The sequence below is a fragment of the Nyctibius grandis genome, chromosome 2, assembly GCF_013368605.1.
Source record: "Nyctibius grandis isolate bNycGra1 chromosome 2, bNycGra1.pri, whole genome shotgun sequence".
In the NCBI taxonomy this organism is placed as follows: Eukaryota; Metazoa; Chordata; class Aves; order Nyctibiiformes; family Nyctibiidae; genus Nyctibius; species Nyctibius grandis.
Genome location: NC_090659.1, coordinates 57,242,687 through 57,270,365, shown reverse-complemented (window position 1 = coordinate 57,270,365; position 27,679 = coordinate 57,242,687). Strand labels below are relative to the sequence as shown.

Sequence of the window (27,679 nt, the reverse complement as noted above, 5' to 3'; positions counted from 1 at the left end):
GAGATGCTGGCTGAGCCCCCCAGCACCCATCAGATGTGACCACTGGCAACAGCCCCCCGCTTCCCCAGCCAAGAAACTCCTGGCTGGGACGGGTACAATGGGGCTTGGTGGCCTCAGGGAACCGAGGAGAGCACGGAGAGCTCATTTACTAAAGAAAGCTTGACACGGAGTTAACCAAAGAGGATGGGAGGCTATAGTAATTAGTTCTGCAGAAACAGCAAGGAGGGAAAAATAAATATGTAAGGTTATGAATCAGCTGTGAATAAAATCAAGCTTGACATTAGAAGGGTTTTAACTCTCAGTGAACTTCTGGAACAACGTCCCAGCAGAGATTGTGCAGGAAAAACAACGCAGTTTTAATGTGGAGGTTAATTATTTGCTGAAGGCATCGGGGTCCGTGACGTGAGCTGCAACATCAGCCCTGGGTTGGCTGGGACTGGCCTTCGTGAGGCACATGGTCTGCTTCAGCCCTGCTCGTCTGCCTCGGTACTCACTGAAGCTGGTTTTAAAAACTGCAGTTGACGTAAAGTGAAGTTTTATTTGGGGATTTACCCATGAATGCTCAGATCAATTATACTTTGTTACAAGAATTGCATACTCAAATAATAGCTGGGGATTATGACATGAAAACACAGAATGGTCTCCATGTTTCTAACTCTGATGAAGAAAAACCACTTTTCCTCTCACCGGTTGTTGCTCTGACTGTAGAAATGGTTTCCTGCTCTTCCCAGGAGCCCATCTGTGCTGGGAGCCAAATAACTCCCTGCGGCACATTGCCATGGCAGAGCCCAGCCCGTGGATCCTTCCTCTCAAGGACTGAGAGGAGGACTGCCCTGGCTGCTGGGTGTGCGTCACAGCAGCCCAGGGAGGTGCTCTCGTCTGCTTCGTACTTAGTCCTCCTTTCACAGACTGCGTGTCTGTGTGAGACCGGGACCCTGAAGTCAGGAAGAGTTTCCCATGCTCTCCTTCACGCAGTACAAACCTAACAGTCAAAAAGAATAATGCCATATCCGTTCACATACATCCCTACGGGGGAAATCCCTTGCTTGGTTGCTCCAAAAGCCGATGGGATTTGACCAGTGTAGCTAAGCCTTGGCAAATATTCTGTTGGGACAGCGTATGAAAGAGCCACACCATAAAACTGATCCCTGTAGTCATCATCCAGCTTGTGCTTTGATATGGTACAAAGAAATGTTCATAGTGTTCATCTCTCCCCATTTTTTGTTACAGTAAGTGAAGGCTGGGGGGTGGGAGGAATACCCAAATCTTGGAGCAGCTCTCAGCAGAGCTGGCAAACCTGCTCCACCTTCAGCCAGAGCGTTAAGAGAACAGGCACGGCTGCACCACTAAGCAGGTTTTTTTTTGACCTTTCTTTTTTTTCCATGTGTTGACATTGAGGCCAGGCTTTGCCCTTAGAGGTTTTGTTTTCTCATGAGCAGCTGGACTTTAAACTTCACCACCTCTCATGAAGCCCTTTCCCCCAAGAGCTGCAGGAATGCAGGCTGGCGGCCATTAGGCTCAGAGGGTAACAATGGCAAGGTGCTCTTGGACAATATTGGTTCTTCTCTCTGCCCTTTTCCTTCAGACAGAGCAGACAGGTATGGCCTTCGTTTTGTTGCGGCTTTAATTCTGATCTGTGCTACCGCTCTTCTAAACACACCAGTAGTTTCAGATCTTGTATCTTGTTTACTTGTAGCACAGGGTGACACCACTGAAAATGGTCTGTTCCTTATTTTTCTTACATTTCTCCTGCTTTTTTCTTTTTTTTTTTTTTCATATAGCTAAGTAAAAACTGCAGTAGGTTACTAAGGCAATGTAATTTTGAAATATCATCATTTATACCAGGGTGATATTTTGTCTTTTCTTATCATCCTTAAAGAGCGCCCCAGACATTAAAGAGAATTTTGGCTTATATTTCTAGTTGCTGCTGAAATAAAAATAAGTCTTATGAAAGAGGCTGAGACGCATGCTTGTTATAGCTTGAAGCAATTTATGTTTCTGTATTAATCCTCCATGGTTTGTCAATATTAAGGAGGAGCTGGGCAAGGAAGGAAAGGATGGTGACAGCTTAAGAAGGTCAAAACACCCCTGGCAGCAGCAGCAGCAGCAGCAGCAGCGCACTGCCAGTTATGCTGGATGCATCGGAAACACTGCACAGCACAAATATGCACTGGGATGTCAGATAACTTTTTAAATTGCAAAACACAAGCCTGAAGCTTATTTTTTTTTCTTTTTTAATATTGCATGGAAGCCTGTTTTTTATCGGATATCCTTCAAAAGCATAACTAAGCATTTGTACGCAGTTTGAGAATAAATTTGTTATTGCTGTCACTTTTTCCAATTCTAATATTATTATTTCAGCCTTTGTGCCTAGCGGTGCTGGGCCCCCAAATACTGTATAAAATAAAAAAAAAAACAAAACAGTCCCTACCCCAACAGGCTTAATTTCCAAGCACAGGAGAACTGACAAACACGTGCTGACACACACAGCCACATCCTGCTCAATGTCAAAGGCAACAGGCTCCGGCACCAGCCGTCCCGCTGGCAGGCAGTTTTTGTTGCGGGCACCATTGCAAAGAGGAGTTTTAAGATCTGATAACTCTCATGTCTTTGATCTCTCCTCCTCTTTACTCAAATCAAAAAGATTATGGCGTCTTCCACACAAAGGATGGTATGGGATATAGCCTTCTTAACTCTGAGCATTGCTGAGGGGTAGCATTTATTTATTCTCCTTAAGAGAGATTTGATTGAGAACTCAGCCATGTCATGGTTTTGCTGCTCAGCAAAAAAAACCCTGTAAACTAAGGCTGAAGGGCATCAGTTTGGATCCACCATCATAAATTAATACAAATCATTTTCACTTCTACTGAGTCTGAAAGCCCCGTGCAGTCTTAGAAATTAGCCTCTGCCTTTATGATAATACCTTCCCCCTTTCCCTGGCCATGCCACAGCAATGCTGCTCTGTGTGCCTGGTGCAGGAAAAAAAAGTGTCACGAAGGGCTTCAAATTTTCTCTGCTTGGGGAAGAAGTCAGGCACTCCCCAAAAGTAAAAGGTCACGACTCCTCAGCTGAGTTTGGGCTTAGAAAGTAGGGCTCTTTCAGCACGTAAGTTTAATGTGGCTGAAACCCTGAATTGGCCAAAAGGATTTCTCTTTAAAAAAAAGGAGGTAAAAGTATATAAGGAAATGAATCTAAGTACTTACGTTAGCATTTTGTCATACAACGTTCCAGTGTTTATATCAGCTGATGACGCAAACAGCATTATCAAGAGACAGAGGCGAGCCAGTTCTCTCCTTTTGGAGGAAGTCCTCCAAGGCAGCTTGGAAAGGGAATGCCTTGAAGAGAGATGTACACATGAAGAAGCAAGAGAAGTATTTGAAAACGAAGAAATGCTTGTAAGTATTTTGTTTTCCTGCGTGCATAATAAAAATTACTGCCTTGGTCCATTACTATCAAATACAGCTCCACAGCCTGCTTCATTTGTTTGGGTTTCTCTCCGTGTGAAAACTTTGCACTTTCCACCTCAGCAGGTAGAAAGCAGGTGTCTTCAGTGGTCAAGGTGGAAACGCAGAGGTCAACTCTGGCACTGTTAAAGTCCCCTCCTGAAAATGACGTCGTGAAAGTATATGGCTGTTGTCCCATCCTGACCACACAAAGAAATACATCTTCAGCATCCATTAGGGACCAGGAGGGGCAAGGAAGTGTTGGGTTGGAGGGAAGCAATGCACCAGCAAGTAGTGGCACCTATAGAAAGAAGCTCACTTGGTCAGTGGCTGCAAGTCCCCTCGTACAAGAGGCCCTCCTGACACGTACAGCCGGATGCTGTGATCTTTAACCAGAATGTGTCCAGAGATTGTTTGCAGGGAAAGCAGAGGAAGCAGCCATTAGGCTGCCCACAGGTGGTCCGGGTGCTTTGGGGAAAGCTGATGGAGGGGAGGTACAGGGAGTGGGGAGAGAGATGTCCCCTTGGGGAAAGCAGCAGCAGAGCTGGCTGCGTGTACCCAGGGAAAAGCAGGGCACATGAAGGGGGTGACCAGTGTTAGTGACCTGCAGCTCCACTCTCTGCTGTCCCCTCTGCTTCCAGCAGCACCTGCTGGGGCCAAGTGGGACAGGACAGGATGGGACGGGGTCACTTCCCAGGCCACTGCACGCCGGAGAGACAATGGCCAGGCAGCTTTTCCAGGAAGCCATCCCTATTCAGCTGTTCCTCTCTTGCCTGTGAAGTGTTTCTTTACCCTTATAGCTTTTAAGAAACAATAAAATAAGCAGGATGCAAACCCCCTCCCATCCCATTCAATTTTTGCTGGCAGGACAGAATTTGTAATTGTGCAACCATGTAAACGTTAAACCATAGTATGTATTCTTTCATGTAATGTTTTTGTTTTACCAAAATATCTATGAAAGATTTTATTATTTGAGAATTAAAATCTAATTTCCCTTTTTTTTTTTCCAGAAAATATTTTGGGATGCCTACTATGGTAAGTCGGCCTCTTGATTTCTCTCCTTCATAGCAGTATCACACTTTGAACATTATGATTCAGTCCAATGCTGGTTTTTTCTGAGAGTTTTTAGCAGTTTATCCTACAAGAAACACCCAGTTACTATTTGTCATATTTCTAATAAAGCAGGAGGAAAAGTGTTGATGTGAAAGATTTAAAAAAGTAATAAATAGGAGAAAACATTTAAGACTGCAAAGTGAATAAAAGTTGAAGGTGAGTAGATGTTATCATAGTAAATGGGTTACTTCTTTTCCTGAACTTAAGGCTGTTCTGAAACAACCTGGGACCTGGGAAAGTCTGCTTTGCTGATATAATAGAGCAGCACCGCTTTACCAGCAAAACCTCCCAAACACAAACCTAGTACTTAACCCTGAGCGAGATAAATAGGTGTTAAAAGCTACCGGGCTGTCTGCAAACTCTGGATGCTGGCACTGCATCATCCCTTGGCAGCCTTCCAGGCAAGAAACAAACTTATAAAAGCTGAGGGCTGATGTAGCTGGGTGCCTCCTGAACAAGGAGCCTGGGGCACCAGCTTACAGTGACTATGCCCTATTCCCTCCCTCTTTTCTGCATGCCTCGTCCTAAGTTTTTCTCTTGTTTTTAACTTGGCTTTTATTACTTTCTAATCTTAGGTTTAGACAGTGGATAAGGAGGTGACAAAACCAGCAGTTAGTATTAATTTTCTGTAGAAGCTGCTAAAACACTGAGTCCAGGGAACAGTTACATAGAAGAATCCCATCAGTGATGTAAATGTTATGAAGAATTATGCTAAATATCTGGCCTTTCATTACTTCTGTGAGGGTGGGATTCACTTCTCCTAATTTCAGTCATTGGATGTTTGCACTAAGCACATCATGCAGGTTTCCTCTCTAGTCTATGAAGAGAGAGGGGCAACCAGTTGAGAACGGTCCATCCAAACAAGCTCAGCCACAATCAGGACACATTACTGGCTTTGGCCTCAGGGGTGGCTTCCTTGCAATAATTAAAAGCCATTGTGTCCTGTCTTATTCCTACAGAACAGCAGTGTGCATATCTTCGTTATACCTTTTCTAACATTTTGAAGAGTGTTGCTGTGCATCTCCATGGCTTTTTTCCTCCTCACTAAACAGACCCATTTTTTCACTCTGTCTTCCAAAGTCTCATTCTCTAGACCTCTGGCATGCGTGTTGCTTTCCCCCCATAGCCCAGCATACAGTGGGTAAATCTGCATACTGAATAAAAGAGGGCTGGGGAGAAAGGCTGAGCACCCACCTAACTGCTGGCTCACCCTTTGGCTCTGTTTTGTACTGCTCCACCTTGGTCTCTTGAAGTCAAAGCTGATTAGCAGCATCTTGCTCTAGCGTGGATGTACGCTCTCAGGGCACTTGGCCTGAGGTCACACTTGTCCCTGACCCTCTTTTATTAACAGTATAAACTTCACTATTGATAACCTCTTTTTAAACATTTTCCAGTTTTGTGCATGCCTTATAGTAGTCTGTGTTTTCTTAGCTCACTTAACAATGTCATCCGAGACATTTCTATTCCAAGATGTGAACTGATTCCCCGCTAGGTCCCTTATCCTCTAATACAATTAGATTTAACTGGTTTGGATTATTTGATCTTGAAAAATGCATGTTTGTTGTTACTTATCACCTTCTTATTTTGCTGGTTGCTTAAAAACAGTTTAATCATTCCAGCGGCTTTCCAGTAACAGAAATCGTGCTGATTTCTTTATAATTCCTTGAATCTTCTCTTTCCTTCTTTAGTAAAGCTAGCCACTAGGTTTACTTTTTTCCCAGTCTTACAGAACCTCACCTGACCCCAGACATTTTTTGAGACTTCCTTACCTATATTTGAGCATCCGTTTCGGAGGCTTGAAACCGCCCAACTTGCTTAAGGCTGTAGGTATAGCCCTTCCTTAGCTCCAGCCACCCACCACTGCTGCTGGAGGTCCTCACTCTTCAACTCTGCCTGCTCAGACCCCTCCTAACCAACCCAAAAACCCTCCCAGGAGACCTAAATTGTGCCAGGGTATGCTGGTGGCACCTGATGGCAGGTGGGCTGAAGGTGGTAACCACTTTAAGCCGGTATTTTAGTACAGCTACACTCAAAGATACACATGCCATAGCCTGATGAGATGGTGGTTGGTGGTTTTCCCCCAGTACCAGGCAGAGTTTTCACCTTTCTGTCCCTGCTACCAATTATGGCAGCCCGCTGACTGAACTTAACCTCTCTGATGAAGTTTTAAATTTAAGAAAGGTTGGAGAGCATGTCCCAGGTTACGCTTTTCTGGCTTGCTTCCTGATAGCTCATGTCTTCAATAAGCAGATGTTATTTGGAGAACATTTCCAAACTCTTTTGGAGTCTTTCCAGTGGGCAGCTTAAAGGGAAACTGGCAGCTCTGCCTGGTGCTTCACCCGTAGTGAGGCATCCTCTCATTTCAACGTTTGGTTCGTCAGGAAGACTAAGCTTGCTAGTGTCCAAGCTGCTGTATCATAATTGTACGGATATGTAAAAGCCAGATTTCCTCCTAGCTTGATGTCTCTCACTGTATAATCTTGATTCCACGTTTTTTTATCCACATATGCATGTAATAATTTTTTTATCCATATGCATATCAACTTAACATGGGAGACCTAAACCACCAGTCTCATTACGTTTGTAGCGAGTCCATGAACTGTAAGTCAGTGCTTTTCCCTGAAGCAGAGCATCCATCCTCCAGAAGCGGGCTCTGCCTCTGGGCACCTCCCAGCCTCCCTGCCAGGGGCTGCAGGCGCACCTCTGGAAGCAGAGGCTTGGGCTAAAATTACTCCTGAGGAGCTAAAATTACTCCCGAGGAGCAGTTTGATGAGACACAGCCCATTTCCTTCCAAACTGCTTTTCGCAATGCTTCTGCGAGCGGCTCGTGTGCTGGGAAGGGAGCTGCGTATTTCGGGTCAGCGGTGGCGGTGACTCGTCCGTCTCTTGCGGCATTTCTGCAGGCGGCAGGATGTGCTCGTCGAGCCCCTGCCAGCACAACGGCGTGTGCGAGGACAGCATCCGCAGCTACACCTGCACCTGTGCCGAGGGCTACGAGGGAGAGAACTGTGCTTTCGGTAAGGCATCGCCCCCTCTTCTGAGAAGCCCTATCTCCTCCTGCTGTAGGGGGTCCCCGGGAAACCATACACAGCTCTCCCATTACGGCCAGTTACCAGTTTTCAGGTTAAAACACACAGTTCTTGGCAGAGCAGGGGTGGTGTGTGCTGCCTGTCTACTGAAACGTTACGGCACCCCGAGGTTTCACAAGCTGCCTCTTCCCCCTGAGCATCCTTTCTCTGGGGATGCAGCAAAAGGGCTGAAGCAAGTCCCCCTCATGAGTGGGCTCCAAAGGCAGCCTTGCCCACTGTCACCCATGCTCCCTAGCCGCTTGTCCTGCCACGGTCCCAGGCGCCACGTGGCCTGAAGAACCAGGGCTGTGGTGCCGTGGTGGCTTCCCAGCCACCCCACTGCCTCCAAGGCCACATGCGCCCACAAGACAGTCCCTCAGGACAGAGGGACTCCAGAAAACAAACCATTTTCAGTGGAAGTGTAAGAGTAGTAAAGCAAAACGGACGCTTTCTGTCATGTAAAACACCCTGGGCCAGATCTTACATTTTTACATCTGCCAGGTCATACATTCCAGCCCTTACATCAGTATTTCTGCTGGCTTGGAGGTCCCCTGGGGTGGGAGATGCCCCAGGTGCCACAAGGCAGGGTCATTTTCTGTATAAGGGGTGTGACTGGACAAAGACAGACCAGCTGCTTGGGGAGCACAGAAGGTGACACAGCTTGGACCAGCACTGGGAGCCAGACTGGTTCAGCATGAGCCTTAGAGAGCCACTTTATGTGGGGTTTTTTGCTACTTCTCCATCTGTGAGCTAGATCCACCATCAAATGGCTGTTCCTCCTGTTGCTTTGTGCTGAAGCTTAAGTGTTTGCTCAGCTATGGAAAGTTGACTGAGCATGTTTCAAAGGTGATTAATACTCCAGTTCTTTTTTTCTTATATTTGGCAGCTGTTAATTTTAACTTTCTTAGCAGAAGCATGAGAAATAAGAGCTATGCGCTTGTTTTTGCTGAAAAGCAGAAAGCGTTAACCACCTTCTTCCTCAAGCAATACCTGCCTTCCTAGCATGTACAACAGTTCCCCCCACTGCAGATACTTAGTGTTTTGTTTAAGAGAGCAGAAAGAAAACCCATGGCATCCTTTCATGGATTCACACGGAAGGCCTAGGCTACTAACGCTCCCCAAAACTCAAGAGGTGTAGGCAGTCTGGTGCAGGGAGGAACTGGGTGAGCACAGTTTGCAATGAGTCCGTGGAAGGTGCAGAGACTCAGCTGTCTCCATTTTGTGCTTAACAAGGGGAAAACCAAGCCAGAGCCCCTACCCACCTCCACACAAAGCGAGTAAACTCAAAATGCTTAGTAAAGAGGACTCAAGTTATGCAAGAAAATGCCAATAGAATAGAATAGAATAGAATAGAATAGAATAGAATATTTCAGTTGGAAGGGACCTACAACAATCATCTCGTCCAACTGCCTGGCCAATTCAGGGCTGACCAAAAGTTAAAGCATGTTGTTAAGGGCATTGCCCAAATGTCTCTTAAACACTGACAGACTCGGGGCATCGACCACCTCTCTAGGAAGCCTGTTCCAGTCTTTGACCACCCTCTCAGTAAAGAAATGCTTCCTAATGTCCAGTCTGAACCTCCCCTGGCGCAGCTTTGAACCATTTCCACGTGTCCTATCACTGGATGGAAGGGAGAAAAGCTCAGCACCTCCCTCTCCCCTTCCCCTCCTCAGGAAGCTGTAGAGAGCCATGAGGCCACCCCTCAGCCTCCTCCTCTCCAGACTAGACAAACCCAGAGTCCTCAGCTGCTCCTCATAGGACATTCCTTCCAACCTTTTCACCAGCTTTGCTGCCCTCCTCTGGACACGTTCAAGGACCTTCACATCCTTCTTAAATCGTGGGGCCCAGAACTGCACACAGTACTCGAGGTGAGGCTGCATCAACGCCGAATACAGCAGGATAATCACCTCTCTTGACCAGCTGGTTGTGCTCTGTTTGATGCCCCCCAGGATGCGGTTTGCCCTTTTGGCTGCCAGGGCACACTGCTGACTCATACTGAGCCTGCTGCCAACCAGCACCTCCAAATCCCTTTCTGGAGGGCTGATCCCAATGTTTTTCCTCTGCTTGTTCTGTTTAGCTAAAAATGAATGTCGCCACAGAGCAAAAGAAGGATGTCACCACTTCTGCTACCCAGGAAGTAATTCCTACCATTGTTCCTGTGCTGATGGGTACGAGCTCGGGAAGGACAAAAAACAGTGCATCGCCTTAGGTAGGTGTGAGCATGGAAACACAGGGGGGACGTGCTCAGTGCTGGGGTGGTCAGGCCACCATCTGATATCCAGATGCGATCAGCCTGCTTGGAGATTCAAACGATGAGAATATTACAGACCTTCCAAACTGGGCAGAAAAAGGAGGAATCTAGGGACCACCATCCACAATGCCAGAGCAGTGGTAAAAGAAACAGTATTTGATCTGAACATTTAAACAGGAGTCTGCAGAGAGGACTTGCATCATCCTGCATACCACTCACTGAGACAGGTTTTCCACTCCTGTGCTCATTTAAGAGTAAGTCCACTGAAGATGTGTCTGTGAATGAGGTTCGATTCACATCAGGCACCTGATGGTCTGATAAATGAAGGGCAACACTTGCTGCCATATTAATTTGTTTGAAGCAGTAGCCCTCTTCATTTTTTCAGTCTCATACCAGGTATCTCATTCAATCTCATCCCCTTATGTACTCAGTCTACCAAAAACACAGTAGTATACTTAAGCCCTTGTCTATATTAGCCAGTAGGGCAGCTGAATAGGAGTTGAGCTGTAGAGCCACACTTTTGGTGATGAAGGCTTTATGTCCACCCTCAATGCACATTTCAGGTGGGCTTTACTTCAGACTACCTCTAGCTTGGTCCTGTGGACTAAGTACCCATTAGCTATGAGAGTACGTTATATGTGCTCCTGGAGGGTGTCTTCTGGTTTAGCTTCACCTGAACAGAATTCAGTTTGTGTGACCCAAGACCATGCCACAAGGTCAACAGAAAGTGTGATAAATGCAGATAACTGGGGTATTCAATTGAAAAGCGTTCTTGCTCTCTGACCCAGACAGAAAAGTATACGTGCCCCTAGAGTAACAGCTTTGACAAGGAAAACCCAGGATTTACCTTGTCCGGATTAGGCCACGGCTATTGGGTATTTGGCGCAATTCAGATATAGGATACAAAGGTGAGGAAGCAAGCTGTGCTGAAGCCTCATTTCATCAGTTACAGACACAGTGAAAGCTGGTCACCACAAGCCTAACGCAATGACCCAGAATGTTCAGCGCCCTCCTAAGCTATTAGACTACAGCTGCCAAGCGAATTATTCCAGTTTTCACCAGTTGAGAAATTGTCCTTCTCCTCTTCCTTGGTGCAAAAACAACACCCCAAAGTCAACATGGAAGCAATAAGATATTTGCAGGTCGTAGTAATCTTGAAATGATAAAGCATGAGGTTTTGATTTTTTTTTTTTAATTCATTTGCTAGATCAATGTGCATGTGGCAGACTTCAAGACACTGATAATCTGATAAGTGAAACCAGGAAGAGACATGATGAGCGATTTCCTTGGCAGGTATTTCTAGCAATTGATGAAACTCATCACTCAGCCTCACATGGACAGTGCTATCTATCATCTTTTTGCATTTTCTTAGGTCCTGCTGCTAAATTCAGAAGGGAAGGGCTTCTGTGGAGGAGTACTACTAAAAAGTAATTTTGTATTGACGACCGCAGAGTGCGCCCTTCTGCACGGCCATCTGGAAATCAGGGTTGGTGCTGGTAGGTGATCAAACATTTTCTCTTGTTGTAGCACATTTTAGTATTGAAAAATTAATTTTAAAAAAAACTTATTAAAATGTTTGCTGCATAAAAATATTGTTAAAGGAAACAATCTGCTGTCATCTCATTTAAGCATCTCAGTTAAGTATCTTGAACTAGAACTACAGCTGCCCCATACTCCCCCTACAAGCCAAGCGGAGACACAACTGCCTTTCAAATGCAATTCAGAACTCAGCACCTAGGAATAACCTAAACCAGGTGGATTTAGAGGTGGCTTTTGTTACATGCCAAAATTCATTTCTCTTGTTGGGTATTTGTCCTTCCCTCTGAAATTACACATGCTTCTACACAGCATTAAAAAGCTCCCAAGACATCATTCCTAGTTTACCTTTACCACAGCAGTTTCAAGAGTGCCTTTAGTTTCTCTGCTGCACGTATTTCTCAGCATGACTAGGCAGTTGCCATTTTGCATGCAGTTTTCAGGCCTCTGATAAATTATTCCTAAGAGCAGTGAAATGTTATTGCTTCACAGGGTCTAATGGAACAAGTGGAACTGAGAAAATCATGCAAGTTAGTGAGAAACACATACACATCCGGTATGATGAAGACACTGGTGAGAACAACGTCGCATTACTACAACTCCAAGAGCATGTTGAGTGCAACAACCACCAGCTTCCTGTATGCATCCCTGAAAGAGACTTTGCAGAACACATTTTAATTCCAAAATTGGCTGGTACAGTCAGTGGCTGGAGAATAGGAGGTGATGAACTTCAAGGTGATGAGTTGCAGGTTTCATACCTTCCTGCTGAGGACTGCAAACAAATACTCAACATAAGCCTCACAAACAGGCAGTTTTGTGGACACCTTCAGGAGGCCGTAGACAAACAACTGGCTGGGGGCAGCTTTTTAGCTACCGAGTACAAGGGCACTTGGTTTCTGACTGGTATCCTGGGATCTTGGCCGCTAGAAGACACTGACTGGGAAACACTTCTATTCACTAACACCGCGAGGTATATGGTATGGTTTAAACAAAAAATGAAATAAGACACAAACACAACCAACATTCCAGCACCAGACCCCTACCAGTCACTGCAAGGAAACATCTGGATGCAGCCAGTACACCCGTTTTACTCTCTATTTGCAGCAATGGAAGTTGCAATGACGATATGTATATAACTCCAACTCACGCAGAAACGCCCATTTGTCTTTCCTGCTTCTGTTGACACACAGTACTGCAAGCCATGATGTGGTAAACTGACTGAACTTTTAAATTTCCTAGAACTGTTCATCCTAAAACTCAAAAAGCGTTGATGTTTTTCTGGGATTTTAAGTGTTGCTAGAAGGAAATGAGTATTTTTAATTCTTGTGATCCTGAGGTTTGATTCAGCAAATTCATATTCTTATTTCAGCATCCACACAAGTACAACTTACAAAGACCAGGGGAACTCCAAGCCTTTAAATGCCTATGTTGATGTAGGACTTAACACTCTCATCACACCAAAACATGCTTCCCCTCATACATGGTACCTGTGTTTTCCCTTATGCATCATGTCCACGTCAGCCAGTGGGTGAAATAAAACCCAACTCTCAAAGAGGGGAAAAAAAAAAATGTTTTATTTCCTTTAAAAATATTTTTTAAACCCCAAAACTACCATCCCATCACTAGGGACAAAGTTATGTTGTACCACTCCCAAATAAACAAAACCCCCAAGATAGTAACACTTAAAATAATGGATCCAGTGGCAGTGTTTTCCCCAGAATCAGAATGAAACAGACCATGGACAAGTTACTTAGATAAGCTTTTGTTCATCGTAACAAAAGTGAAACAAGTTATTACCAGAATTAAAAAAAACCCAAACCCATCTATGGGCTCCTACGGACAAAAATCCCACACTTACTTGAACCCGTAAGTATCACTGACACAGTAAAGCTTTTCGTGTCAAGCACTTCTCTAGTTTTTAGAGAAGGCTTGACGAAAGTATTTAATACCAGCAAGATTACTGAAGAGACTTAAAAAAAAATTTAAACCATGAAAGAAAACATCAGTAACAAAGGATGATACTTCTCCTCTCTGAAAGATAAATGCAGAAATAGTAACACAAAGCACGTTATAAAAGCTTGGAAGGAAGTGCACCCATTTGGTTCTCTATTTGCAGCAATGGAAGTTGCAGTGACGATATGTATATAACTCCAACTCACACAGAAAAGCCCACTTGTCTTTCCTGCTTTTGTTGACACACAGTACTGAAAGTCATAATGCAGTAACCCTACTTATTTTACTAAAAACTGACTGAACTTTTAAGTTTCCTAGTAGTTTAGAAGGAATTTGGAATGCTTTGCTTTATTTCCTCATGAAATATTTTGAATGATGTAGAAAGCCTGCGGAAACTATCATTGAAAAGTTCACATTTCATTCCAACGCACTTTGTAACACTGGCAGCCTCAGTCATTCTGGGAAAGGAGCCACAAACAGTTCTTGGTATTCCAATCCTGGACACGAATCAGGTCATTTACAATGTTCTCAGGGCAATTAGGAGCAGCTCCACTGGGCAAGCTGAGTATCTGAAAAGTACTTGCATGGATAAGACGCAATACTCAACACACTGTTGACAGCAGAGGAAAAGGGTTCTGCTTACTGACCACAAGCTTTTGATGCTGATGAGATATATAGCCTTTAATGTGACCCTGGCAGAAGGAGAAAAAGACAGTGTTAGTACTGGAAGCTGGTAACACAATGCCTATAACCTCAGCTGTCTTCAGACTACTTCAAGCAAAGCTATGTATGTATACCCAATCACCACTGCACTACTGTACTTAACATCTATAAGGATCCAATTTATGTAAGTGGGCCAACTCACAGAGTAAGCGGAAAGTTGGAACCATAACCATGTTTGCATACTAACAGTGCTGTCAGACTGAGAGCCTGTTGCCAGAGCCCACTACTGCTCTGCTTATATTGCCTTGAAGAGACAGAGCTCTACAGAAGTGTTTCCAAATTTACTCTTGCTCACTTTAAAATTAGGATTTTAATTAATCACACCTAATCCCCCCCTGTTACTCCTAGACCACACCAAATAATCTGTTTCAGAAACAGAGAAGTGGTTCATTTTCTTACTGACACTGCAATGCTGTCCCAAAACCTCCGATTTATTAGAAATATCTTGATTTCAAGTCTTTATCTGTTCATGAGTAGTTGAGATCCACTTAGAGTAAAAGACAAAATGTGAAACAAAACCAAAGAAATCTGGTATTAATATTTTCTAATGTTAGAATGTCACGAGTCTCCTACTTCAAATGCAGAATAAATCCCTTTTGGTCCCAGTTACAATTTTTGTATTTTTAAAACAGTATTTATGCATATGTAGAAATGTCAGTACTGGATTTGTAATGTAAAATGCAACTTCAATTTTAACTGGTTCTCGCAAAAGAGGCAGGAACTAGAGGAAGCCCTCAGGGCAAATGAAAACGTTTCACTTTGGGCACAAGTGAATCAACTTTTTTACACAAGAAAACCTGGGATTACTGACATGGTTTTTGTAATAAACTTTTTTCTCTATCTAATATTTTTTACTGTCCGAAGTCTGCAGGACCAGACAAGAAGTGGTCAGCACATACCATATATATAAGGTTAGCTAAAATGCACTGGACTTCATCAATATCAACATCGTCTACTTGCATGAATTTCAGGGCAATCAGAAAGGCATCCAGAGATAGCTGATGGGTTTTGAGTAGTAAATATCTGAAAGAAACAACAGGAAAAAATCTTTTAAGTGGTTGTTTCTCAATAACAATTCTGGTTCTTAGAAAAATGGCCTTTCTACAATAAATTCACTTTAACATGAATTCAGCGCTCTCAGGGAGAACTAAGGATCTTATATGTTTCTGTCTCAGTCCTAGGTGAAACCGTATTAAATGTGCTTTTGCAAAAATGTAGACTTTGTTATGCTTACACTTTCTTAAAGAGATTTCTGTACGTGATGATTTTCAGCTTCTCAAGGATAAGAAAGATTCCACACCGAATAAAGAAGGTCTCGTGCTTTGTCAGAGCATCATTCAGTAGGAGAAGATTGCCTTCACTACAAGGGTGAAGAAATTAAAACATGAGAAGGTCTCACCCAAATGAGAAAAGAAATTGTCCAACTTTGTAGAAATATCCCTCCCCCGCCTTCCTCAATCATCCCAAATAAATACCTTTTACTTAATACTTTTTGAACTAACGCGCAACGCAATAAAACAATCATCGTACCTCACAGCCTTTGTTACTTCAGCAAACTGCATAAGGTCATACTTTTTTAAGAGCTGAACTGTTGGCATATGGCCCTGAAAAATAAATGGTTTCCAAGTTTTCCAGGGTTTTACATGTAATGTATTTTACATGTAATGTAGTAAGCTACAAAAACATTTGTTAGAGAAAAAGACAAATGTTTAACCACTTTTTGTTTTTCCCTTCCCTACAGAACAAGAGATGAATAAAAGTATTTGTAAGACAACTCCTTTGTTACCGCCAAACACCTTGTAGTTCAACTCATGGTAACTACTTATTTATAATGGTTTAGGGAGCCTTAGCACTTCTTAATGTTGGGGAACAGTTATCAAACTTGTAAAATCAAGATCCTGTGATGTGAGGCATAGGCAGGTCCAAATTTTATGTCATGGCTGTACGATCTAATCGGCAAACAGAAGAACCGTGGGAATCCCAAGCATTACTAATAATACAATCAGTGCTTCAGCACTGTCAAGTGCTACCTCAGTCTGTACCAGATTTTTTCTTCACTATACCTCCGTGTAGAAATAAAAATGTCCTCTCAAAAAAACAAAACAAAAAATAAAAAGTTTAAATTTAAAGAAACAGAATTAACTCTCATTGCTAGATCAGGTAAGACTGAACCACCTACGCTATCAAAAAGAAACTTTGCTTTTTCACCCCCCAGCACAGCAGGGATCAGATTGCACACTGACTTGGGTCAGACTTTAAATTTAGTTACCATTATGCTATGCTGTTGGTAACTCCTTTCCTGGTTGGAGGATTAGCTGAGAGCAGAACTCAGCTGCATGTTTACTGAGAGCTGCTAGGAATAAAAAAACCCATCCAAGCTATTTTAGTACAGTTTATTAAGGTTAGTGCTAATGTTTGGGCTCTGATTAAAAACAGCAACTGTAAAATCAATGACCTTTATCTAGTTTCTTTAGTGCCTCTTGTACACTAGAGCTGCTCCAGAAAAGCCACAGTAATTCTAGGCCCTAACGGACCCACCAGTTTAAGGCACCCAGTCAGGACTGGGACAAAGTTTTTAGGAAGACTGTTAGTTTTCCTTTATCAACCCTACCATTGATTGATCTGAAAGCAACCAGTATGAAAGTCAATAAATAAAAAATGAAAATCAGAAGCCAATTATCATACCCACGATGCTCCCCCTTTACCCACTTGATACTGCAAAGGACTGAAAAAGGAGCACTGAATGGAAAACGAAGGATGGTCATAAACAGGTTGAGGCAAAGGTGGAAGATGGCAACTCACAGAAGCAGGTGATAACAACATTCTCCGTGGATAACTTTGGTAATATGGCCAGGAACAGGAAACTCTAAAATCTAGTTCTTGCCAGTTACACTGAATTGATTGTTAGCATGAGCCCACTAACTCGGGGATACACAAACGTTAGCACAGCACATGGGAAAGGACAGGAACAACCAGCAGAGACCTGCTTAATTCTTTTAATAGAAAGATGAAATGATCAAATAGTAACCACTCTTCATTGATTTGTTCAAAACCAAAATGCTCTGCTTCATGACCCTTCTGACATGCCTCGAATGGGCAAATGCACAAGGTGCAAATAAAAAACCCAAAGATAGGAATCCTTTCGCTCCTGTGGCAAACCCCCTCAACAGTCTTCAGCCATCTGTTTGCACATCCTCCTTCTTTTCACCAGGTGAAAGAAGCAGACACATTTGTACTAGTGAATCCATGCTTTCCCTGGCCCATCTGTGCAGTTAATCACCAGACAGGCACTCTGCTACACGACACATTACACTGTTAAGTGCTTCTCCAAAGAGCTCAAAGTTATCTTTATTACAGAAGTAACCCCAGGTTGCACCTTTAGGAGGGGTGGGAGGAAGGTAAGGGGAAAGGAGGGTGGGGTTTTTGTTTGGTTGGTTGTTTTTTTCCCCTTTCTCCTTTCCTGTGTTGCTATAAATGACAATTCAACAGGTTTTGTCCCCACACAACAAAGTGAGCATACACTGGCTCTTACAGGGTTCAGGCACAGATAGCCTCTGAATTCCAATAAAGAAAAACAAGAACCATACTGAGCGTCCGTTTGGTTATCTGCCCCCAAAAAACTATTTAGATGAGTAACATCTGCTCACCAACAACATTTTTACTGGCAGCAGGTAGATCAAAATCATTCTTTTGTTCTTCTGGCTTGAGCGGTGACAGTGCTCAAAGGCAAATGACAGATACTCTTCAGCTGCAGACACAAATAAAAGTGCTAGTAACATAAGTCAACAACAAAAATGGATTAAAATTGTAACCCAAGTTGTGTGCTCAATGTCCATCTGTAGCTTGAACACATATCTGAAATTATACAAAAAAGATATAGATACACCAATCAAAATACATTAAGAAAAATGCTGTACGAATTATTGGAGATTCACAGAAAATACAAAGTATTACCAGAAAAATAAGTCCTCCTTCAGAAAGTCAAAGAAAACTTGTCAAGATCTAGACGTCAGAGGTAACAGTTACAAGCAATATTGGTATTTTCAGCTCATTTCAGTAACATTATTGTGTTACTACTGCAGGAGGGGAGAATCTCAAGAAGCACTGACGAAACAGAACTCTCTTTTCTAAATTCACAGATTAGTGGATGTAAGCTGCACGTGACGCACACATCTGCTGAGCTGCAGAAATGTGCTAGTGAGATCACACAATATGACAACATGAAAATCTCTCATCAGTTTTCACTGAGAAAGAAAAAATTACAAGCCTGGCAGGCAGAAGACACTGTTTAGAGTAACAAAACCAACTCCAGGACAGATTTTGGTCAGGGGCTTTGGTTAGCAATGAAAGTTGTACACCTCAGCTCTAGAAGCATTTCTATTAGTGAATAAGAAATCTCAGAAATACGGTTTCTACATCTTCCAAAATCAATGCACTGAGAAACTAATTCTACACTACAGTTTGCTGAAGATTTCCTACGTGGCATACAGCAACTTGAAGAGGACAAGAAAGTCACAAAGCCTCCTTTGTGAAATCTTTTACGAACCTATTCTTTTGGCTGCTTATACATTTTATCATGCTTGCACACAATGCATAAGACTACAGAGAATTTCACTGACACAAATATTTTAAAACTGGGCAATACTACAATTAGAAGTGTAGTAGAAGTGTAGCACACACACGACATCAGCCAGATTTCACACCAAACAGCAAGACTTTAAAACTTACTGGCACACAGTACCTTGCTTAAAGTCACTGTCAAACATGGCTTTGCGTCCAACATAATATCTGTATGTAACTCGCTGTGCCATGCTATATTCATCCTTCAGATTTGAGCTGTCAATTGCTCTAATTAAGGGCTTACATAGATGGAGCTTGTTGATCTGTTAAAAAAAAATTAATTGCATTTTATTCAGAGTGTAGATTCATGGCATCATATAAAAAAGCGTGGGTTTGACTTAAAAGATGAAATACAAAACGCAGCTTACCAGACTTGAACCCCACCTTAAAATAAATTTTAAACAGCTGATTCACAAGAAACAACATGCCCCACTTTTTGGAATCTTCAATGCCTGCTCGACTGTCATAAGAAAAAAAAAAAAAAAAAATTAAAAAACCTACTAGTACTGAACATTGTAAGAAAAAAATGACTTTGTCCTTATGGCAAATTCACTCCATAGATATTTTATGGATTTTTAGGGTAAAAATAGGTGTCTGAAAATAAAAGTCAAGGCCAAACTCCTTCTCTTAAACCATACCAGCACTGTTAAAACAGAACATGTGTTCCCATGTTAAATTTTAAACAGCTCTGCTACATTTCTTCTCAACATAATGAAAATATGTCATGCGAAATACTATTTATGTGCATCAGGGTCCTCACTCCAGTCTGCAGGTAACACACACACTAGCATAGCACTTGCTTATAATATTGAAGGTGAAAGAAAGATGGAAAAGGCATTTTCTCCACTTCAGAAGTGTTAAAATTGCTAAGACTGGAAAGCAGAGAGTCACCTCTTTTCCATTTAACCATAATGAAGCAAACTTCACAACTGAACAGGGCACAAAAGTGTTAATGATCTTTCTTGAGAAACAGGGACATAATCAGTCCCTCCCAACAACATCTGCCAGGAATGCTAAACCTGAAGGGAGGCCTCTCCAGCTGTAGTTAACAGTCAAGAGAGACCAGACTATAAAGGAGAGGAAATGAGCCTCAGAAGTGTTTGTTCTTACCCAGATATGGTCTTAGTAATTGGAAAAATCTTATGTAAAGTTCATTAAGTTCTTAACAATTTAATAGTGCAAGTTCTATAGAGGATCTTTCACTTACGTGTCACTGGCACAGACTCGAAAACAGCTCATCAGTAGTTCTGCTGCTTTTTCCAACATGTCACCGACTTTGCTTTTCCCCTTCTTCACCAACTGTTGATCTGCCTATCGTTACACAGCAAGAAACAATGTGTAACTCTACATCCTGGTTCCCTGGGTTGTAAACAATTTAGTTTCTTAATACAGCATTTTATGAAGTCTTATAACGGTGTATTTGTCATGCCTGCCTAGAAGGTAGTCAAGCTCCCAGAATAAAAGAAAACACTCAGAGAGGCTCCTGAACATGTACCAAACCTAACACACAGGACAGTTCTTTGAAAATAGCACTGACCTCTACTACCTTTTGCACCACTAAGCTTAAAGCAGCTCTCAGAAACCTAAATTCAGGATCATCTGATAGCTGAACTGGAGCGTTAACACTTCAACTTAAGTTTCTGAAGACCAAGAGTGTGGCAAAAAAAGTCTTTTGAACAAAAGCAAACTAAAATGATTCCCCAGTTATGGAGTCTGAGTTTTAGAAATTATAATTAAGCTTCTCTCCACAGCCACGAGGGCTAGATTTTATTTCTAAACCATATTCAACATTTTCTAGTAGAAACACACACTGCTAGGAGCTGGGATTTTCAAAAGAAATGGAAAACATATATTACAGCAGCAAGAGAAAAAAAAAGAGTTGCCAACACGTGGGAAAGATCCATGCACTGATTTATGCAGAATTTAAACAACAAAGAAGAGTGGGGGAAAAAATAGCGAGTATTTGCTATGTGCTTTCTAAAGGTTTTATTGTAATGCTTGCATTCTCACTAGCTGACATGTAAGGAAAAGAAACAGAAATGCATCCTTTGCTGCAGAAGTCTTTCCTGTATCCGCATCCTTTGAATATACTAACTTTAGAAGACAGAATTCAAACACTTCCAACATGACTGATCCCCCTTTCCCCTTTCTCATACATCTCCAATATACAAATCTGCCTCATTCAGACTGAGAATCGAGACCTGTTATGGAGCAAGCACACACACACACGAAGTATTCTCTGCAAGCATGCCAAATGTGTTGTTCTGTGGGTGGGCAGGCATAAGAAAGTGCTGAGGGGACAAACACTGAAAATACTTGATATTGTCAAACTCTAACATAACTTGAACTCTAGCTTCACCTCTTCAGGTAAAGTGACTAGGAGCAAGATCACGACCCTGCCACTTACCTTGGCCTAGCTAGTTCACTAGCCTGAGAAAAATAATGTGAATTTGTTTGGTTATTTTTTGCTTGTCAGCAGTTGTGTGGGCTCAGCAGGGGCTCCAATGAGCATCAAAAGCAGCACATACAGCAGCACATACAGCAGCACATACAGCAGCACATACAGAGGGGAAAGGAGGCAGAAACTTCCCTCTTCGGATGTGGTAAGCGGTTGGATCAGCTCAGTTGTCTGGGATATCACCCTTATAAAGATTCCACTAAATCCCAAGGATAACACATGGAAATAGTAAGCTGTGCCACCATACTGCTCTATAAAGACAGTACTTAATCACTTCATATGCTCTAAGCAACTGCTGTGAGTTGCGTCCAGATCCTCAGAACCTTCTAGTTCAAGCTGTAAATGGGAGGTGGGCACGCTAAGCAACCTAGTTTTTCAATAGGACTGAATGAATTTAGTGTGTCAACAAAATCTTAAATAAGGAATTAAACAGTACTGAGCAAAATTAGGCTATGTAATAAAGTCTAAAATATTTCCACCATGGAAATGCCTAACAGATAAAAGTAATGAGGCTGTTAATCAGATCTACTTACATTATTAGCAAAAATTCGAAGATCAAGGGCTACAGCATACATAATAGGTAAAGCCCTGGAAAAGTAAAACATAGTATACTTAGTATGTGCAAATCATGCAATAAGTAAGACATGAGAAATAAGCATTACTTTTTTTGCTAGCTGGTCATAAAACTAGAAAAGTATACATTAGTCTTTAAATAAAGTAGGATGCACTTCTTAAATGTAAAGGTCTTCAAGATCTCAGCATTTCAGCAATCCTACACTGGAGGAATAATTAATTAAGAAACATTTTTTACAGTGGCTTTAATAAAATACCATCTCACCTTGAACAAATTCTTCACATGTTTACTTATGGACCATTCTACATAATTAAGCCTAGAGATTTAGTTTTCAACTAAATCTTTCACACTTCTGAATCTAAAAACTCAAACAGGAAGCAAAAACAATTAGGCTGCATTTAAGTATTGCTGAGGACAAATAAAAACTATAGGCATAATTTTAGTTTGACTACTATGGTATTATGATAGTGAAATATGAGAGTCTAGTTTCTAGCAGCTCTCTACAGCATACTCACCAGTTTTCCTCTTTATGTGCCTGAAACGCTCGCAGGAAAGATGTATTGTATTTAGGAGAATTTAAAATGCTATTAAATGAATCAGAATCACAGAATCAATCAGGTTGGAAGAGACCTCAGGGATCATCGAGTCCAACCGCTATCAACCAGACCATGGCACTAAGTGCCATGTCCAGTCTTTTCTTAAACACATCCAGAGATGGTGACTCCACCACCTCCCTGGGCAGCCCATTCCAATGTCTAATAACCCTTTATGAAAAGAAATGCTTCCTGATGTCCAACCTGAACCTCCCCTGGCAAAGCTTGAGGCTGTGCCCTCTTGTTCTATCGCTAGCTGCCCGGGAGAAGAGGCCGACTCCCACTCCACTACAACCTCCCTTCAGGTAGTTGTAGATTGCAATAAGGTCACCTCGGAGCCTCCTCTTCTCCAGGCTAAACAACCCCAGCTCCCTCAGCCGTTCCTCGTAGGTCAGACCCTCCAGACCCTTCACCAGCTTGGTCGCCCTCCTCTGGACTCGCTCCAACACCTCAACATCTTTCTTGAAGTGCGGGGCCCAGAACTGAACACAGTACTCAAGGTGCGGCCTCACCAGTGCCGAGTACAGAGGGACGATCGCTTCCCTAGACCGGCTGGCTACACTATTCCTAATAGAGGCCAGGATGCCATTGGCCTTCTTGGCCACCTGGGCACACTGCTGGCTCACGTTTAGCCGGCTGTCGATCAGCACCCCCAGGTCTCTTTCTGCCGGGCCGCTTTCTAACCACTCTTCCCCCAGCCTGTAGCGCTGCATGGGGTTGTTGTGGCTGAAGTGTAAGACGTGGCACTTGTTCTTGTTGAACCTCATGCCGTTGGTCTCGGCCCATCTATCTAACCTGTCCAGATCCCTCTGTAGAGCCTTCCTACCCTCCAGCAGATCGACACTCCCACCCAGCTTGGTATCATCTGCAAATTTACTGAGGGTGCACTCAATCCCTACATCTAGATCATCTATAAAGATATTGAACAGCACCGGCCCCAGAACTGAGCCCTGGGGAACACCGCTAGTGACCGGCCGCCAGCTGGACTTTGCCCCATTCACCACCACTCTCTGGGCTCGGCCATCCAGCCAGTTTTTAACCCATTTAAGAGTCCACCCATCCAAGCCCCGGGCAGCCAGTTTGTCCAGAAGCACAGATATAAAAACCAGCAGTTGTACAGTACCACATATCACTACATAAAAGGGCAGAAGTCAACAAAGCAGCAAGTAGATGAGGAGTCAGGATACAAAGACGCAGTAGGGAAGAATGCGAGCACAGCCATGCACTCCTTGGTGCTGCAGTAGCCGTGAGAAACATTGGTCTCTTAGAGATAAGATAGCAGCTTGCTTTATCAGTACCTTCCTCTCCAGCCAAGTACAAACTGGGATGTATATTAAAGATCTGAGGGTCTCCTATACTCTGCAAAAATTCATTTTCTGTTTTAGAGCCAAATGACAGATTCCTTCTTGGTCCTACAGAAAGTTGAAAGAAGAGTGTATCTGTATTTCCTTGCTTAAGAACCTAAACAGCTGAAGTGTATTTGGAAGCAGACCACATTCTATTAAAGTTTAAAAGGGATAAAGATAACTTATTCTACAAGAAGACACACAGTTTATGTGAAAACAATATACAAGATTTATGGAAAAGGATATTGGACAATAACTGTTTGGCATTTGTATGCTTCTATAAAGTCATGGTTTCCAACAGCATAAGTACACCTGTCAAAGAAAAAGTGCATTAGTACCTCAGAAAATATCATATACGTAAGACAAATATTTCTTTTTGCCTTTTAACAGGCATAGAGCTTTAGAGTTTATTTAAAAGAGACACAGAAATATGATTAGAAATGTTCCTAACAAAATGGCACAAGTATTTTAACACAGCACTAAGCCTGATAATTGTAGAAAACTGATCTGAGAGAACAGGGATTTGTTTCTATAATAAGTACAGTATCAACTGTAATAAGTTAATGCTTATTGAAACTGTCACCAAGATTGGCATAGATAAAAAAAATTCCAAGACTGTTGAAACTGAACTAAAGACTGCATTAACGCAGAACTTTTTAAAATAAAAGCCTCACAGAATTACTTAGGTCCTAAAGCTGTCTTAAGAATAGTTTTATGCCTAAAATTCCTTTTCAAAAATATTTATTTTCCTTACTTATTTCACTCTAAATTCTTGTGTAGCTAGTAAATGAAGAGCAAAGGGAACAGCAAACACCAAAACCAAAGCTGTGTCAATGGCTATATGCAGATGACTGCCAGCTACACAAAGCAAACTTTACGTGGAGAGAAAAGAGGTGGTCTTATTTCCTGCAGTTCTAGCATTATTTGTAGGAGTAATAAATACCGAGTTTTCAGATGTAAGCCTTTCAAATAACTAAGTAAACTTAAGGATATCCTTCCCCATCCCTGCTTGGACGCCTCACAACTGATTTTACATTCCTGGTCCATCTTTACCTTAAGTGGGCTGCAAACATTTCATCATATGGTGGTTCCAAAACTTGCTGACACTTCTCCTCTGGAGACGGAAGCTAAGTATAGAATAAATCAATGAAACATTAAAGGAACATCCAATGCACCAGAAACAGAACATTATAGTCACTTCCACTGTGCCACGTTACCAACTAATGTAGATCTGGCCAGCAGAGACTTTCCAGAAAACAATTCAAAGTGGAACACAAAAAGCCATCCAGGAAAAAAAATTAAGTAAATAATATCCTTTTAAGAAGAAAAGGGAAACAAACCTACAAGGGGATCCTGCTCTGGCCTGTGAAAGAGATTTCTGAGGTTTATCTCCAATAGAAAGGAACTCATAGAGACAGCTAAGAAAACTGAAAGCAAAACAAAAGAAACGTCAAACACAGATTCTCACCTGTAGCCTTGGGTTTGCAACATGCGGATGTTTAAATGATACCAATTCTGCACAAAACTGTCCATCTCTGCTGTCAATGGCTTCTTGTACCTACCAAAGAAAACAGCCACATTAGAGAATAAAATCCAGCAACAGCCGTACAACATATTTACATGACTACAGAAGCCACCTGCTGGTTATCACTGTTCATCCACATTAATACCAACCCATATGTGAGCTTTTAAAGGTTTAAAACTGAATGAATCAATATTGTACTTTCAACATATCTGTTTTACAAAAACGTAACAGGGAGAAGGTGAGGTGAACACTATTGTGTTTTTTTCTTTATTTGTAGGATATGGGCAAACCATAGAATCTCCAAACAACTTCGATGGGTTTCGCATTGTAAAACAGCAGTTGTGAACCAGATTTGGTTAAGCTTTTTAAAATTCCCGTTGAACTCATGGACAACCTTTGATTATTACTGTTTGTAACGATGCAGATGGAATTTGCATGTCATGAATCAGGACTCGCAAATATATTTCATATGAATTTAACATTGAATAAGAGAAACTACTTTCAAAATGCAAAATTAGCTCTCCTTGACTTAGGGAAAAAAACCACCAATCTCTGAAAGAGTTTAAGCAGTTGATTTTCCCTCTTTTGCTGCTTCCCTTGCTATTTTAATCTATGACTTTTCCCATTTGGTATGGGCTTTACGTACAGCAAAGATTTTATCTTTTTCCTATCAGGACACAAAAATATGACAAACAAAGCACAAGCAGCGGGAAAGGAACTCCTAAGAAGTAATATCTAAAACTACTTCCACAACTGAAGAAATATCCAGCTTGATATCACAATAAGCTGCTCAGACAGATTATTTTAAACAAAGAGTTATCTTTAGCAGGAAGCAGAATTAAACCTTTCTCCCACAGAATATAACATTTACAGTCTTGACAGTCTAATATCAGACATTGCCTTTAGAACGATAGCTACGTGTTTAATTTGCCTGTCTTCATTTTTAAGCGTTACGCATCCTCCTGTCACTGCCAGGACTACCCGTTGCTTTAGATTTCCATCCTCACCTAGTGAGCGTCCATTCCATCAGTGAAGCGTCCGAGTTCGACACAGAGCAAAATTTTTCATAAGAGGTACGGTATTGGTGAGGGGTGTGCATAAACTTAAGAAAATGCAAACAGTTTAAATGCACAGACACTGTATATGATATGGAGGGTGGAGACAGAGGATCACAAGGATTGTCAGCTGGAGAAGATGCTGACTTTTCATAGCAGATCACTGTCCTGAGAGATCTCAGTCACTCCATTTTTTGAGACTAGAAACCAAACAATTACTCTCTTTTTGTGCCCTTCACTCAGCTGACTTGACTGATCTTGACTGAAGCGGGTTAAGATGGTAACAAGGATGAAAATGTGATGTTTCAGAGCGGTCACACTAAAAGCCTGACACTGAAAGTTCAGTCCAGCTGGTACCTTTGTGACCTGTTTTTGTCTCTCCATCCTCTATGTCTTACACACAGTGTCTCCACATTTCTCTTCTTCTTAAATCCCTGAGCTGCATTTGCTACCACACACGCACACACAATCCCAATGTGTTAGTCCTTATGGAAAAATTACTTCACTATCCATTATATCAGCAACCATCACACTTTTCAGAAATTCCAGGAATACATCCTTGGCAGACAGTGGTATACTTACTACAGCCTTAAAAGTGTATTTGTTTACCACATCACACATTCTAGGTTGATTTATTTCTTAAATAAGGTAACAAATTTCTAGCAAAGAAAAACACATCCACATAATCTAACAGTGCCCACAAATAAATTTTGCTTACTTGCTGCAAATACTGATTTATGGTGATGTGTGCCATTAAAATTAAAGCTGAAGAGGCAGGAGTCCCAAATAAAATGCAGTTGCATCACGTTCTGCAAAACGAACAGGAGTTTAGGAGAACAGCGAAGCGACAGTATCTCACGCACTTTCCCTCCTCGCCCTGGGGAAACACAGGGTGACTTTACCAAACCTCCGGCTGGCGGGCAGCTGCTGCCAGCCTATGGATACCGGGACGCGGCCGCAGGGAACGCAGAGCCGAGCACAGACACACGCTGCCTGCCGAGGGGAACCTCCGTGCGGAGGAGGAACCCTAGCACAATGGCCCCGAGGAGGGCGGAGCGCCCTGGAAACGGCGGCTGCCGAAAGCGGAGGGCAGACGTTAGAAGCGGCAGAAGCGCGGTGGGGGGACGCGGCCCCACTCGCACACGGCTGCACACATGGACACCCGCCCGGGCCTCGCCCGCACCCTCCAGCATACCCCGGCGGCCCCTCCGCCCCTCACCCCCGGCGGCCCCCCCGCCCCTCACCCCCGGCGGCCCCGGCCTGCCCGGCCCTGCCCTGCCCCATCTCACGCCCACCCTCAGGCCACCGTGCGGCACTTCCGACACTCGGTACTGGCGCTTCCGGCAACTTCCGCTGCACTTCCGGTACCCAGCAAGGCACGGGCGCGAACCAGCCGCCAACCGGCGCGCGCGCCCCGCCTC

The 27,679-nt window shown here is 42.8% G+C and overlaps 2 protein-coding genes across 6 annotated transcripts; one reads left to right on the top strand and one right to left on the bottom strand.

The window, feature by feature from the left end:
- Positions 1 to 1,431: 1,431 nt before the first annotated feature.
- PROZ (protein Z, vitamin K dependent plasma glycoprotein) lies at positions 1,432 to 12,415 on the top strand. The gene is given in 9 exon segments (XM_068395388.1): positions 1,432 to 1,503; positions 1,505 to 1,598; positions 3,232 to 3,395; positions 4,454 to 4,478; positions 7,460 to 7,573; positions 9,702 to 9,833; positions 11,083 to 11,168; positions 11,248 to 11,371; positions 11,904 to 12,415. Coding segments are annotated over 9 exon segments (1,323 nt in total).
- Positions 12,416 to 12,970: 555 nt separating this feature from the next.
- On the bottom strand, positions 12,971 to 27,679 carry PCID2 (PCI domain containing 2). Of its 5 annotated transcripts, none has more exons than XM_068425421.1 (15): positions 27,554 to 27,679; positions 26,977 to 27,067; positions 25,147 to 25,236; positions 24,732 to 24,805; positions 23,925 to 23,990; positions 22,255 to 22,296; positions 21,699 to 21,753; positions 19,915 to 20,018; positions 19,092 to 19,167; positions 18,829 to 18,970; positions 17,735 to 17,856; positions 15,618 to 15,691; positions 15,322 to 15,447; positions 14,987 to 15,110; positions 12,971 to 14,056 (listed from the first exon to the last, which is right to left on the bottom strand). In XM_068425421.1, the coding sequence occupies exons 2-15, from the start codon at positions 27,010 to 27,012 to the stop codon at positions 13,967 to 13,969; spliced, it is 1,221 nt and encodes a 406-aa protein (XP_068281522.1). In that variant the 5' UTR covers positions 27,013 to 27,067; positions 27,554 to 27,679; the 3' UTR covers positions 12,971 to 13,966. The 5 variants fall into 5 exon arrangements, with proteins under 5 accessions (XP_068281522.1, XP_068281525.1, XP_068281523.1 ...); XM_068425424.1 differs by having other exon boundaries at positions 17,735 to 17,835; positions 27,554 to 27,676; XM_068425422.1 differs by having other exon boundaries at positions 27,503 to 27,570.